This window comes from Furipterus horrens, unplaced genomic scaffold (genome assembly GCF_987537825.1).
Source record: "Furipterus horrens unplaced genomic scaffold, mFurHor1.1.pri manual_scaffold_1, whole genome shotgun sequence".
NCBI classification, from domain to species: Eukaryota; Metazoa; Chordata; class Mammalia; order Chiroptera; family Furipteridae; genus Furipterus; species Furipterus horrens.
The window spans coordinates 122,127,960-122,142,071 of record NW_028327171.1 but is presented as its reverse complement, the minus strand read 5'-3'; the positions used below and the strand labels follow the sequence as shown (position 1 = coordinate 122,142,071).

Below are 14,112 nucleotides of genomic sequence, written 5' to 3'. Positions count from 1 at the left end.
GTACTTATTCATTTCTGTTTGTACACGTGTTCCTCTCCCTCTCTCTTTTTCTTCTTTTTCTTAAGGAATTCCCTTTAGCATCTCTTGCAATGCTGGTTTGGGGGAGATGTATTCTTTTAGTCTTCTTTTGTCTGGGTAATTCCTTATTTTACCTCCCATTTTGAAAGAGAGCCTTGCTGGGTAGAGTAGTCTTGGTTGTAGGCCTTTGTTTTTCATTGTTTGAAATATTTTTTGCCATTCCCTTCTGGCTTATAGTGTTTCTGTTGAGAAATCGGTTGATAGTCTTACCAGACTTCCCTTATATATTATTTGCTGTTTTTCTCTTGCTGCCTTTAGAATTCTCTCTTTGTCTTTGAATGTTGCCATTTTCATTATGATGTGCCTTGGAGTGGGCCTTTTTGGCTTCCTGGACTTGCATGACTTTTTCTCTCATCAAGTTAGGAAAATTTTCTGTCATTACTTTTTCAATCAGGTTTTCTTTCCCACACTCCTGTTCTTCTCCTTCCTGTATCCCCATGATAAACATATTGTTTTGTTTCATGTTGTCCTGCAGTTCTCTTAACCCTCTTCATTCTTTTTCAGTCTTTTTTTATTGTTGTTTCGTTGCACTGTCTGGGAATTTTTTTCTGCGTTGTCCTCTAACTCACTGATCCGATCCTCTGATTCATTTAGCCTGCTTTTGATTGCTTCTACTGTGTTCTTCAGTTCAGAAATTGTATTCTCCATTTCTTCCTGGTTCTTATTGATATCTTCTATGACCTTTTTTATGCTGGTGTGGTTCTCAGTAAGTTCCTTATATCTTCCCTGGAGTTCTTTGTAGTTCCTCTGCAGTTTATTGTAGTTTTCTTTGAGTTTGTTGAGCTCATTGAGCTTCCTCATTACTCTTGTTTTGAATTACAGGTCTGATAATTTGCTTGCTTCTCTTTCATCTGTCCATCCTTCTGGGAATTCCTCCTTTCCTTTTGGTGGGGTGTTACTCTGCCTTCCGATTTTGGGTGCTTATCTTGTTTCTGCTTCCTAGATTGATCTGCTTTCATTTTCTTCCTCTGTGGTGTGACCTCTGTGGTAGGAATCTGTATTATTCAGTGGGGCAGATTCCTTTATCTCCTTAACTTGATGCTCTTGGGACGCCCTTAATGCCTTTTATTTGGACTCTAGTATTATTTTGGTTTTGTTTGTTGTGTTGCTCTTTGGTGGATCCTTCTCTTAAATTAGCTGACTGAGAGTCACTCTGCCCACTTCTGACAGTTCTTGAGCTGCCTCTGTCTGATGCCTTTGGAGGGAGTAGTCTGCTTATGAGATTTCTCTCATTGCACTGAGGTTGAGTCTGCCCTGGGATCTGGTCTGTTGCTCCAGTTTTCTCTCTAGAACCGGGATCCAAAGTTTTCCAAAGCTCCTCTAGTTCATTTCACCTTCTTTCAGCTGCAGCCCTGGTTGAACCTGGGAGGTGTTTTTTTTTTCTGCCAGCTGGCAGGCGGGCCAGGGCAGTAGACAGGTGCTCCGGGGCATACCAGGAGCATTCTCCCATGCTGGCGGGTTGGGGCGTTCCCTTGCGCTGGCTGGCATGCCCACGGATTGATAGCAGTTCCCTACTCTGAACTGTGGGCAGGCCGGGAACACTTGGTCGTGGTGGCCAGTGGTGGATGTGGGGGCCAATCGCGTCCCTGCAAGTGGGCTTCTATGTGTGTGCTCCTCAAGGATCTCTCCCCACCCCTAGCCTTTCCTTCCCATCTGCAAAAAACAATCAATAAATTAAAAACAAAACAAAACAAAACCGCTGCTCCCAACTTCCCAGAGCCAGACGTCACCTGGCCAACTCCTGGCTCTGCCAGTGGGCACAGCCTGGATCTCCACCTCTGACTGCTCTCAGGAGAGACCCAGGGGGATTGAGAAAACTTTGTGCTGCTCAGGCTGCTGCCCAGGGAGCCAAGCCAGTCAGAACTCACTCCCCTCCCATGTCTCCTCCACGCACCTTACCAGAGAGGTCACTCAAAGGCAACCTCCTCCGCTGCCAGCAACGCCAAGGCTCAACCCCCGCCAGTATCCAGATGCCAACAGTTGCTCTGTCCATATTCAGCTGAAACCACAGACCAGTCTCGGGAGCAAGCAAAGGCAGCCTCTCCTCATTCATCCGACATCTTCTCTCTAGTCTCTAACTACTCTTAAGCTTACAGTTAGCTAACATGCACAGGTGGTTTTATTCTCCCCCTCCTGATTTTTATCCACCACTCATGAAAGTGGGACTATCCAATCCCCTACCGCCGCCACCACCACTTCACACCGCACCACCTCTCCACCCTTTCTGTGAGTCTGCCCCTCCTACCCGTCTGGATGAATGTGGCTTCTTTAAATTCTTGGTTGTCAGATTTCCATACAGCTCAATTTTCTGATGGTTCTAGTTGTTGTTTGTTCTTAAGATCCGGTTATAATTCTTTCTGTGGTTGTGCAAGGAGGCAAAGCATGTCTACCTATACCTCCATATTGACTGGAAGTTGGTTGTTGAACTTCTAACCAAACAAAGAGTCTTCAGTGTAATTCCATTAAATAGCCTAGTTCCAACCTCTGTAAAGGCAGGGGCTTCCCAGCTTCTGTGAGGCCTGCTTGTTCCGTGGTTCCAAGGTTCCCTGGTGCCTGGTGTGTGGCAGAGATACTGTCCCCTGTGACTGTGAGTGTCCAACAGGATAAACCTGCAGTACCTGAGAGGCCACAAGGACAGAGGTATCTGAAGTGTGGTCACTCAGGACAGCTGACCACCATTAAATTCCAGTTCTGCCACTAACTAGTCTTGTCACATTGGGCAGGATACTTATTCTCTCTTGTGCCTCAGTTTCCTCTTCTGTAAGTGGGGAGATGATAGTACTACCACATAGGATTAGAATAATTACTATTACCCCGAGTAGTGTGACTCAGTGGGTTGAGCATCCTCTCGCAAAATGAAAGGTTGCCAGTTCGATTCCCAGTCAGGGCACATGCCTGGTTTGAAGACCAGGTCTCCAGTGTGAGAGGCAACTGATCAATGTGTCTTGTCACATTGATGTTTCTCTCCCTCTTTTTCCCCCTCCTTTCCCCCCTCCCTCTGTAAATAAATAAAGAAAATATCTTTAGAATTGTTACTACCTGGGAAATATGTGGGAGAACGGGCACCCAGGAATTATTGTATTGGTTTTGACCATTGTCTGTCATTGTTGTAGTTGTTTATTACATAACTTGAGCCTCTGTCCTTTGATACCAAAAGAACTAGTTATAAAGAAAAATGATATTTTCTATTTTTCTTTTTTCAGCAAAAAATATGTTATTCCCTTGCAGTGCAGCTGCCCTGTAGATTTTGAGTTTCATATTGTTTTGATTCAGTCTCATCAAGCCTTTACTATTGAGCCAACATCAGGTAAGGAGAATCAAGATTTCAAGTTTTTAATTTTCTTAGAGTTGTTAGATCAAAGAGGATTTGGAGAGTAGGTCTCAAGTTACACATTTTACATATCTGACATAATGTAAATTGGAGTTGGACATTTTGCAATAAAGACACTTGAGATCATTTGAGTCATGGAGATAATTTATAATAATGTCTAGATAAATTTCTTCCAAGATCAAAACTTGAAATTGGAAGTTAATTCATCCTTATTCTAGTTTTGGCTCTTGATACCTCCTTGGTTTTGTATTCACCTTTTAATTCCATTTCAAATAAAATGGGAGTATTATTTCTTTCCAAGTTTTCAGAATCTCAGTGACATTTCTAATGAAGTGTGGGCAGTCTGTCTTTGCATACCCCAAAGGACAGAGATCCCAGTGCTGCTCAGGACCTTTGAAAGTGAAATCTCTATCTGAAGTGATTCCTGCTGTCCAGTTTCTGTCTCTTGATGTTTAGGTTTGGGATTTAAATATCTGTCCACGGTGGTCTGCTGTGAACACTAAAGATTTGTTTTTAAATGGTAGGGAAGTTATCCATTTGTTTCCTGATCTTTCATCATTGAAAGTGCATATTTTTTCCAAAAGGAAGGTTCAAAGCAGAAACTTTGAATCACTTCTAAATTATGAAGTATATATATACTATTTCCTAGAGAACTGTGAGCCATTCTAAGATTTTTGCAATACAATGCAGTTTCTTATTGGTGGTTAGGATCATTGTGAGTAGCTTCATCCCAGAAAATATACATTGATTATAAGGCTATACAGAGAAATGGAGACGTACAGGTATATCGTTGGCTAGTGATAGAAGTGAGTGAGATACACCAGCAAAGTGCTTCTGATAATCTTCCAGTTCAGCAAATGGGTGACTAGCCAGGGGCCATATGTGAGGCTGGAAAAGAATGCTCAGGAGAAGTAGAATAAAGAGATCAAACTTTTTAATGGCTTTCTAGAGCACCAAATCTAATTGTGAGGGAGAACAATTAGGAACAGTTAATATATCAGATGCAAATGAATTCCCTATGTCCCTTGTTTAACTAATTGATAGCAGTATACTGAAGAAAGCATGAAAAGCTAGTGGCCATTCTTTAGGCACAGACCCTGAAGCAGCTGTCACATTGGTGGTAGTGCTATATTTTACTGGGCACTCAATATATCCTCAGTGTGCGGCAGTGCTTGTACACAGTGTGGCTGACATAATGTTAACAATTGCTCTATTTATTAATTGTTAACCTTGTGCCACATACTACGCTAAGCACATAACATGCGCTGCCTCATTTTATCCACAGCCCTATGAGGGGGGTACTATTATCATCACCTGTTTACAGCTGAGGACAGTGAGGCTCAGGGAGGCGAGCTGACTTTACTCCAGACTCAAGCTTTCAGAGACCACTATAAACTGGAAGAGTAATCCCACCAGGATTCCTTGAAGTAGGAGAGGGGGACAAGTAGAATTGTATCACAGACTAGAGTTTAGGAAAATTCTATTTTGTGAGAGAAAAGTTAGAGAAATCACCAGGAGCTCTCAACTGAGTCTTACATATACTTCTTGCCTTCAAGGGCCCTTGGTATCACCTGTTCAAGAGGACATGTCAGTTTGGGCTGGTTATGCTCAGTTGACCAGAGCAGCAGTTAGTGAATGTCACCCAGAGAACAATGCCTGTAGCTTGAACAAACTCTATACTTTCTGCTTTCCATTCAGAAGTGCCAGTCCCACTGAGACGTAGTTCTTTTTCTGGCATCTGGATTTTGTCATCTAGTGGCTTGTTAACATACGTTCCTGGGGCTGTATACCTAGAGTGCTTACATGTTTAAGAATGTCTCCCTGCTACCTATAATCTTGAAGGACAACTTGATTGGATATAAACATCAGGGGAACGATGTGGGAGATGAGATGATGGTGATAATAACAATAATAATAATAATGGTAATAATAGCTGGTGTTTACATAGTGCTTACCACGTGCCAGACACCATTCTGGATGTATAACTCATTTAATACTCCCAACAACTCTTATACATAGATTCTATTAGAAAGTTCACTTTACAGATGAGGAATAAGTGGCATGGAGTATTTAGGCAAGTTGCTCAAGGGCAAAGCGGGGATTGAAACCCAAGGAATCTGGTACCACACTGAGCTCAAGCACCCTTGGGGAATATCTCCCATAGCTGCCCTGTGCTCACGAGGGCCAGATGAGTCATAGGAAAGTCTCTACACCATCTTGTTCTGTAAGTTGCCATTCTGTGGTCACTCACTCTCTGCTCTCCTACCACTTCACTTCCAGCTGCCTTCTGAAGTAACCCTGGCTCTAAGACAACAGAAATGGCATGGCAGCACAGCGGCTTCCTCAGCCCCCTCCATGCTATTCTGTGATGTTGAGGTTGGGTCTCTTTGTCATAATCCCCACTTCTCCAGGGCCCAGCCACACTCCCACATTTTATCACATTAATCAAAGGTAGCTGAATGCGTTTTCAGGGCCATGACTCTTACTTGAGGGGAAATCTACTATCCTCCCACATGCCTCAGTTTACAGTATTTGGCAGGCATACTGCTTATCTGTGCTTTGTGCTTATAGCCATTTCCTTTAATATATTTATTTTCTCTTTCATTTGATACTTTTTTTCCTTGTAGCTTTGGGGTGTTTTACAGGAGGGTAGTCAAGTTGAAATAGCTTTATCTCAGCATCTTTCACCAGAAATGCTGCTGGATTTACTTCTGCAGGATTTGCATCCCCCGCCCCCCAATTATTCATCAAGGCATTCATTCCAGAACCAAGTACTCAGCACCTGCTGTGCATCAGGCACTGTGAGAATAACTGAGGTGCCACAGGGAACAAGTCAAACACACTTCCTGCTCTGCTGGGGGCTGATGTTCTAGTGGGAGGATAGAGACAAGTGGACAAAGAATGACATTTCCCAGTAGAAATGATTGTGAAGAAAAATAAACCATGGTGACATGGCCAGCTTACAGCTCTCAATCAGGTGGTCAAGAAAAGTATCTCTAAGGAAAAGTAGTATCCACTTAGGCTTGATGGATAAAGACTTACCTGACCTGGTTAGAGCTGGGGAAGAGGATTTCAAGCAGAGGAAACTATCAACACAAAGGCCACAAGGTTGGAAGAGACGTGGCATCATCACATTTGAGGGCAATAAGGAAGCCCAGTGTGTCTGGAGGGTGTGAACAAGGGGAGGAGGCTGTGAGACCAAATTGGAGAGGCTGACAGGGATTTGAGTTGGGTAGGAGTCAGGGTTTGGTTCTGAGCTGGATGTGAGTTCATTGGAGGTTTCTAAGCAGGGTGGTGGCATGACCTCATTTATATTTTAAAAGGTCTCTTAGGCTCTCAGGGAAGACAGTATTGGAGTAGCACAAGGGGGAAACAGACAGCCCCTTTTGGAAGGAAGCTGAGGTTGGCCTGAATGGGTGCTGGCCGTGGAGGTGATGAGGGGTGGATGGTGGAGTGGATAGGCCTTGATGAAGGGTTGGTGAGGCTTGTGGGGTCAGGAGGTGGCTGAGCAATGGGTGGATGCGGGGGCTCTTTGAAACACTGCCGGCAGCTCCTCGAGCTCAGCACCAAGCATTCCTGTATGATTGCTCTGCCCTCCCAGGAGCTGTCTGTGGTTCTGGGCACAGTGCCTGGGACAACGGGTGTGCAGTACTTGCGCTGCACTCATTGCTTCTGGCCAGCAGGTCGTAGGCTTGACAGTGAGCCACTGACCTGGCTTAGTTTTCCGCAGCATCCTTCTACTCTGATTCCTCCTCAGCTTTCCATTCATACAGGCAGAGCCCTCAGGGTGTTCTCATCCTGCTCCAGTATCTGCATTTTGGGTATTATGTGAACAGGGAGGAGAAGGAAGATTCCAATGTTCCTTATTTCTGGTTCTAGTCACAAAGCTTGCTGGAGGGAGAAGGGATTAAAGATTAAAATTAGGACTGGGGATTTATAGGAACTCAAATGGGTCAAGTAAAAGTTTTCCCAAGAAACATTTCCTCTTCTTGACATTTTAATGATTATTTCACACATAAGAAGTTATAACTTGTAGCCTGGCTGGTGTGGCTCAGTTGGTTAGAGCCTCATCCCATAACGAAAAGGTTGCGGGTTTGATTCCCTGTCAGGGCACATACCTAGGTTGTGGGTTCTATCCCTGGTCTGGGTGCATACAGGAAGGCAACTGATCAATGTTTCTCTCTCACATCAGTGTTTCTTTTTCTCCATTCCTCTCTCTAAAAGCAATGAAAAAAAAAAAATGCCCTCAGATGAGGATAAAAAAAAAAAAAAGAAAGAAAGAAATTATAACTTGTCTATTTGGCACAGACATTGGGAAGGACACATACAGGACACACACTATGTGCCAAGCATTATCCCAGACCATGTACATCATTTTCTCCTGATCCCATTTTACAGACAAGAAAAATGAGTCTCAGGTAAAGTAACCAGGGCAAATCACAGCGTCTGTGTGGTCTCTGGGTCCTTTCCTTGTCCACACACCTTGGGCAGTGGTGATGGCCTGCGATTGTCCCAGAGGGTGGCGTGTGACTCACAGTGGTGAGTCAGACAGAAGGTACACCTTGAAGCCCTTCCTTCTGTAATCCAGTGAATCAAAAAGCTGTTGTCAACAGCTGTTCTTGGACAGTTGTTAAACTATGTAGCTATTAAACTCCCAACTGAGGCTTAGAGAGATTAAGAAGTTTACCCAAATTTACAGCTAGTGCAACCCTAAATTTGGAAGATTAAGATCAATACTTACTAATACATCAAGCATATGGTAGAATGGTCTGTGCTTTCTGAGATTTTTGAAGAAAATTTACTTAACAATATAACAACATTATAACATTGTATAAACATGTAAGAAAAGAAATTTTTAAAAATTATCCCCATCCTGGGCCTTATGCCCTAACAAATAATGTACTTTTATATTTCCATCTCCTTTTAGTAACTATCATATTTACATAATTATAATCAAGGCAAAGATATAGTGGTATTTTCTGGTGACTTCATTTATAATTATAGAATTTTTAAGGATTGTTACATTTTCTTCATAGTACTCATTTTGTTGATAAACTGGGGTCTTCTTAGTCTTTAGCTTATTTCTGTGTTTTGTTCTCTCTTGTCTCATAGCCCTCCATGCCCTGTGACTTAACATTATCCTTTGTTATGTTAAGGGTAATGACCTGAAGTTATATGGAAGACATAAAATCATAGTTTGGGTTTTTTTTTTAAATAAAGTAGTAAATTTTGGGGTGCCCTTCTCACTTCTAAAACATGAAACATACTCTCATTTCTCCCACCATTAATTTTTACCAAGCAATAAGCTATGGGCTGCTTGGCACACCTTTTGTAACTGTTGACATATGACAAGCAGCTGTGACTAAGTTCTGGTAACAGAGTTGTGTTAACTGGTATCCCTGTTAATGGAAAGAGCAGTGTACTCAGGTTGCCTAGGCTACAGCTCCGATATGTTTTATGTATTAGAACTAGCCTGCGAGCACTTAAAAATAAATCAGTCAGGTCAAGGCAAATATTAAACCTTTCTCTCCAGAGCCTGTTTTTATTTTTTATTTTTTAAGTTAATGAGCTGGAGCAGAGCACTAGAATGTTCTTAGTGTAAAGCCCCTAATAAATTGCAGGTCAAATGGGTATATTTTCTGACCAAGTGGATGGTCAAGGTGTTGAATCCAGGGCATCATGGCATTTCCATCATGCCGCTCTTAGGCTGATGGATAGAATGCAGTGCTTCTGATTATTACCTCTTCTCTGCGGTGGGCTCTGAATCACTAGTGGGTGTTATTTCAAGACTTTTACTTCTGCGCGCAGGAAATTGACAAATACCTTTTTCTGAGGCACTGTACTTGGGACCCAGGGAGGTAAAAGAGCTTTGGGGCATGTTGTCTTGCCTTAGGGGCTTGCAATATAGTTAGGAGCTTGTAAACTTTGAAAGGCAACAATTCAGGCAGTACACGAGTACTGTAGGACAGACAGATGTTTAGAGGACTTTTAGTTCCTATGGATGGAGAGTCAGGAGGTTCAGTAATGTGTAGGATGACATAGGCTTTGAAGTTTGGATTCATTCATCCATTCAGTAAGTATTTATTGTGGCAGAAACACAGTTATGAGGAGGCACCTGCATGTCACATTTTGCTCGCCTCCCCATATCCTACTTTATTTTTCTTGTTGGTGTTTATGACCTTCTGTTTTATATTCACTTGTCATTTACTTCTGCTACCCTCAATTGGAATGTAAACTCAAATCTGTGACTTTGTTTTGTTTATTGCTGTTTCTAGAGTGCCTAAGCAGTGCCTGGCCCATAGTAAATGCTCAATGAACACGTAGCTGGCTGAGTGAAGTGTCCCTGTGGGTGAGCATAGAGAGCAGGGTAGTTCAAGATTCAGATAAAGCTTAGATGGAAAGGAGGTATGTCAGGAATTTATAAGAGAATGTGCAAGACCTCTGCAGGCACAGGAAAAATCAAATGCTCAGAGGAATAAGAAATCATCTAGAAAGCAAACCAGAAAGCCTTCAGGGGAAGTCAGACATTACCTTTTTGCAAACTACTACATTGATCCTCCCTCCTCCTCCCTTTCTCCCTTTTATTTTTCTTTCGATATTTATTGAGCACTTCCTATGTTCCAGCCCCAATGGCAACAGAGATACAAGGGAGGAATAAGACATGGTGGGATATTTGACTTTGAAGAGAACAGTTGTCCATCCTGAAGATTATATTTTATTTATTTATTATATTTTATTGATTATACTATTTCAGTTTTCCCAATTTCCCCCTTTTGCCCCCCTCCATCCAGCACCACCCACTTCCTCAAGCAATACCTACACCTTTGTTCATGTTCATTGGTCATGCATACAAGTTCTTTGACTACTGCATTCCCTATACTGTACTTTACATCCCCATAGCTATTATGTTAACTACCAATTTGTACTTCTTAATCCCCTCACCTTTTCATGCATTCCCTCAAACACACCTCCCATCTGGAAACCATCTGGCAACCATCAAAAGTCTCCATGTCCATGATTCTGTCTGTTCTTGTTGTTTACTTAGTTTGTTTTTTAGATTCAGTTGTTGATAGATATGTATTTATTGCCGTTTTATTGTTCATAGTTTTGATCTTCTTTTTCTTAAATAAGATCCTTTAACATTTCATATGGTAATAGTTTGGTGATGATGAACTCCTTTAATTGTTTTCTTGTCTGGGAAGCTCTTTATATGCCCTTCAATTCTAAACGATATTTTTACTGGATAGAGCAACCTTAGTTGTAGATTCCTGCTTTTCATGACTTTGAATATTTCTTGCCAATCCCTTTTAGCCTGCAAAGTTTCTTTTGAGAAATCAACTGACAGCCTTATGGGAATTCACCTGTAGGTAACTACTATTCTTTTGCTGCTTTTAAGATTCTCTCTTTATCTTTAACCTTTGGCATTTTAATTATGATGTGTCTTGGAGTAGGCCTCTTTGCATCCATCTTGTTTGGGACTCTCTGTGCTTCCTGGGATTGAATGTCTATTTCCTTTACCAAGCTAGAGAAGTTTTCTTTCATTAATTTTTCAAGTAGATTTTCAATTTCTTGCTCTTTCTCTGCTCCTTCTGGAACCCCTGTGATATGAGTGTTGGAATTCTTGAAGTTGTCCCAGAGGCTCCTTACACTATCCTCATTTTTTTGGATTCTTTTTTTTTTTTTCCTTCTTGTTAGTCTGATTGGTTGTTTTCTGCTTCCTTATGTTCCAAATCACTAATTTGATTCTCAGCTTCATCAATTTTACTGTTGTTTCCCTGTAAATTGTTCTTTATTTCAATTAGTGTATTCTTCATTTCTGACTGGATTTTTTTTTTTATGCTGTTGAGGTCCTTACTAAGTTCCTTGAGTATCCTTATAAACAGTGTTTTGAACTCTGCCTCTGATAAATTGCTTCTCTCCATTTTGTTTAGTTCTTTCTCTGGGGTTTTGACCTTTTCTTTCATTTGGGCCATTGTTGCGTTGGTTGTGGTTTCGGACGCTGAAATAAATCCGGCAGGCAGGATGATTGGCCAGTAACGAACGGAGGGCTGTGGCTCGCTCAGACCATCAGCGGAGAGCGAGAAGCCTCATCCTCTTTTTTTTAGGGTTTCAAAAGTTACTAAAAATAGAACAGGGTGTGACATTCCAGCCAACAACAGGAGAATTTTACAAGTGAAAGAATTCTTACAGTAGCATTAATATGTAAAATACGGCCAGGGTAACTCCTGTTTTATCTAGCACCTATCAAGGAAGCAAGGCAGATCCACTAATCCTCAAGGCCAGCTCCATATCAAGACTTCATTAACAAGGAAGCAGATGGAGTACACAACAGAACCTGTTTTACCCAGGATTCCATGACTCAGTGGCCTCGACAGCCTAAAGCCGAAGGCGGAGACGAGAGTTGCTCATCGTCTCCTGAGTCACGGGAAGCCACCTGGGTGGTAGGGCATGAGAATGCCCCTACCCAGAGATCTGTCTTCCTGCAACAGCCATGTTTCTGGTCTGCTCATTTTGGCAGCCTCCCTGTGTTTGTTTCTATGTATTAGGTAGAGCTGTTATGATTCCCTGTCTTGGTAGCATGGCCTAATGTAGGATGTGTCCCGTAGGGTCTAGTGGCACAGTCTCCCCTATCACCCAAGCTGGGTATTTGAGGTGTGCCCTTCATGTGGGCTGAGTACACCCTCCTCTTATAGTTGAACCTTGATTGCTGTTGACAGGCCAATGGGAGGTATTTATCCAGGCTAGTCAGCTGCAAGGACCGGCTGTGACCACTGACCACCAATCTCTGCCTTCTGTGGAGGATCAGCTGTGCAGGGGCAGGGTGATGATGCTCCAGCATGGTCTGTAGCTGTCCCTTGTGTGCACAGGCTCTGAGGTTTCCTGGCTGGTGCAGGCCAAGGTCTTCCCTGACCTGTGTTCTTCTTGGGACCCCCTTGCATGAGCTTTAAAACAGTTTACAGATGGCTGCTACTTGTCGTGGGCTTGGAGGTTCCTAGGCAAAGCCAAGCTGTGAACCTAGGCTAGCTGCTGCCAACGCCAGGCCTGGAGCCACTTAGCAAGCAGCACAGGAGCTGAGGGCTTGCTGAGGCCTGCTCTTCCTTGTGTGACAGGATTTAGTAAGTTGTGAAGCATGAGCCAAGGCCAGCCATTCATATGGAAAAGAAGCTTGGGTGGGTCCATAAGTCGGGTTGGGCAGAGTCCCAGTGGGTCTCCAGGGCAGGGCAAACAGTGTTAGTCAGGTTGATGGAGTCTCAGATATAGCACCTGCCTGCCACCTCTATGGCTCTGTGAGGGGGATGGTTCAGAAAAGAAACAATGATCTCTGTCCACCTTTCTGTCTGTGGGAAATCTGTCTACCAGCTCTTGCCTTGAAGCCAGATACTTCATTTCCTCCCCATATGCTGCTGGTGCCTTTCAAGTTGGTCCCCCTGTGCTGGAGCTCAGAGAGAATGAGTCTGAGTAAGTCCATGTGATGGTTCTTTAAGAGAAATTGCTAGGGACTCCAGAAATTTCTTCCACTGACTCAATCCCCGCTTGCTTTTGCAGCCAGAAGTTATGAAGACTTATCTTCTTGGTACTGGAACCCAGGGCTAGGGAGCCTGGTGTGGGGCTGGAACTCTTCACTCCTAAGACATCTCTCCCAAATTTTTATCCATCACACGTGGGTGTGGGAAAAGCCCATTAAACGTCTCCATGTCTCCACCTGTACTACCAGTCTGGGTGGATGTGGTTTCTTTAATTCTGTAGTTGTATACTGTTGGACTTCCACTCAACTTGATTTCTGACAGTTCTGACTGATGGCTGTTCTATAGTTTAGTTGTAATTTTGATGTGGTTGTGGGAGGAGGCAACCTACACCTCCATCTTGACCAGAAATCCTGTCCTGAAGATTTTAAAGGAACAAATCAAATTATACAAAAATATAAAGAACTAAATTTTTGGACAAAACCTTTTATGTGTGTTCCTAGCTTTTCCTTGGTATTCACAGCATTAACATTGACATCTGGTAATTAGTTTAACGATTACAGGTCCCAAAATTTATCTGTGATTTACTCATACTTATTGACATGTATATATTTATGTATCTGACACAATCAAATAATTGTTTTAAGGGATTAATGTAATAATTGGTAAATAAAATCAAGGTAAACACCAGGAGGTGATTCTCATCTATTTAATGAAAATACTATATAAAGAGGATAGAAGTACTTGTGCTTATCCTGGGAAGGCTGTGTGTGCACCTCTTTGACTTTGCAGAAGGGAAAGTATCTTTTTTTTTCTCACTTCTCTCCTCTCAGGAATAATTCCAGCTAATGGGAAGATGAATGTGACTGTAATATTTACACCCTTTCAGTATGGGACGGCACAAATAAAAATGCAGTTATGGATTTCACAGTTCAACTCTCAACCCTACGAATGTGTCTTCACTGGAACATGCTATCCCAATATGGCTTTAAAGTAAGCAGCTTATTCTTAAAACTTTTTTTAAAAATCTCTTCCTTCTATTCTGTTTTTCTTTCTTGTGACAGAATGCCTTCAAAAACTTACTTAAAACATACTTTAAAATATAATAATAATGTGCAGAATATCTCTATGCTTGTAGCAGTAATTGCTTCTACCAAGAGGGGAAGTGTTGACTGAGATAAAGGGGTTTTGAAGGGATACATTTTTTCACTAATGACTACTGGTGTGGTGTTTGAATTG

General features: G+C 42.4%; 1 protein-coding gene across 1 annotated transcript in view; it reads left to right on the top strand.

Moving 5' to 3' along the window:
- The window catches only part of CFAP221 (cilia and flagella associated protein 221), a 135,463-nt gene that overhangs the window by 52,710 nt on the left and 68,641 nt on the right, over nucleotides 1-14,112 (top strand). The window contains exons 6-7 of the mRNA XM_090266683.1: nucleotides 3,282-3,385; nucleotides 13,707-13,866. Coding sequence (XP_090122809.1) covers nucleotides 3,282-3,385; nucleotides 13,707-13,866 — 264 coding nt within the window. The remainder of the gene's footprint in view (nucleotides 1-3,281; nucleotides 3,386-13,706; nucleotides 13,867-14,112) is intronic.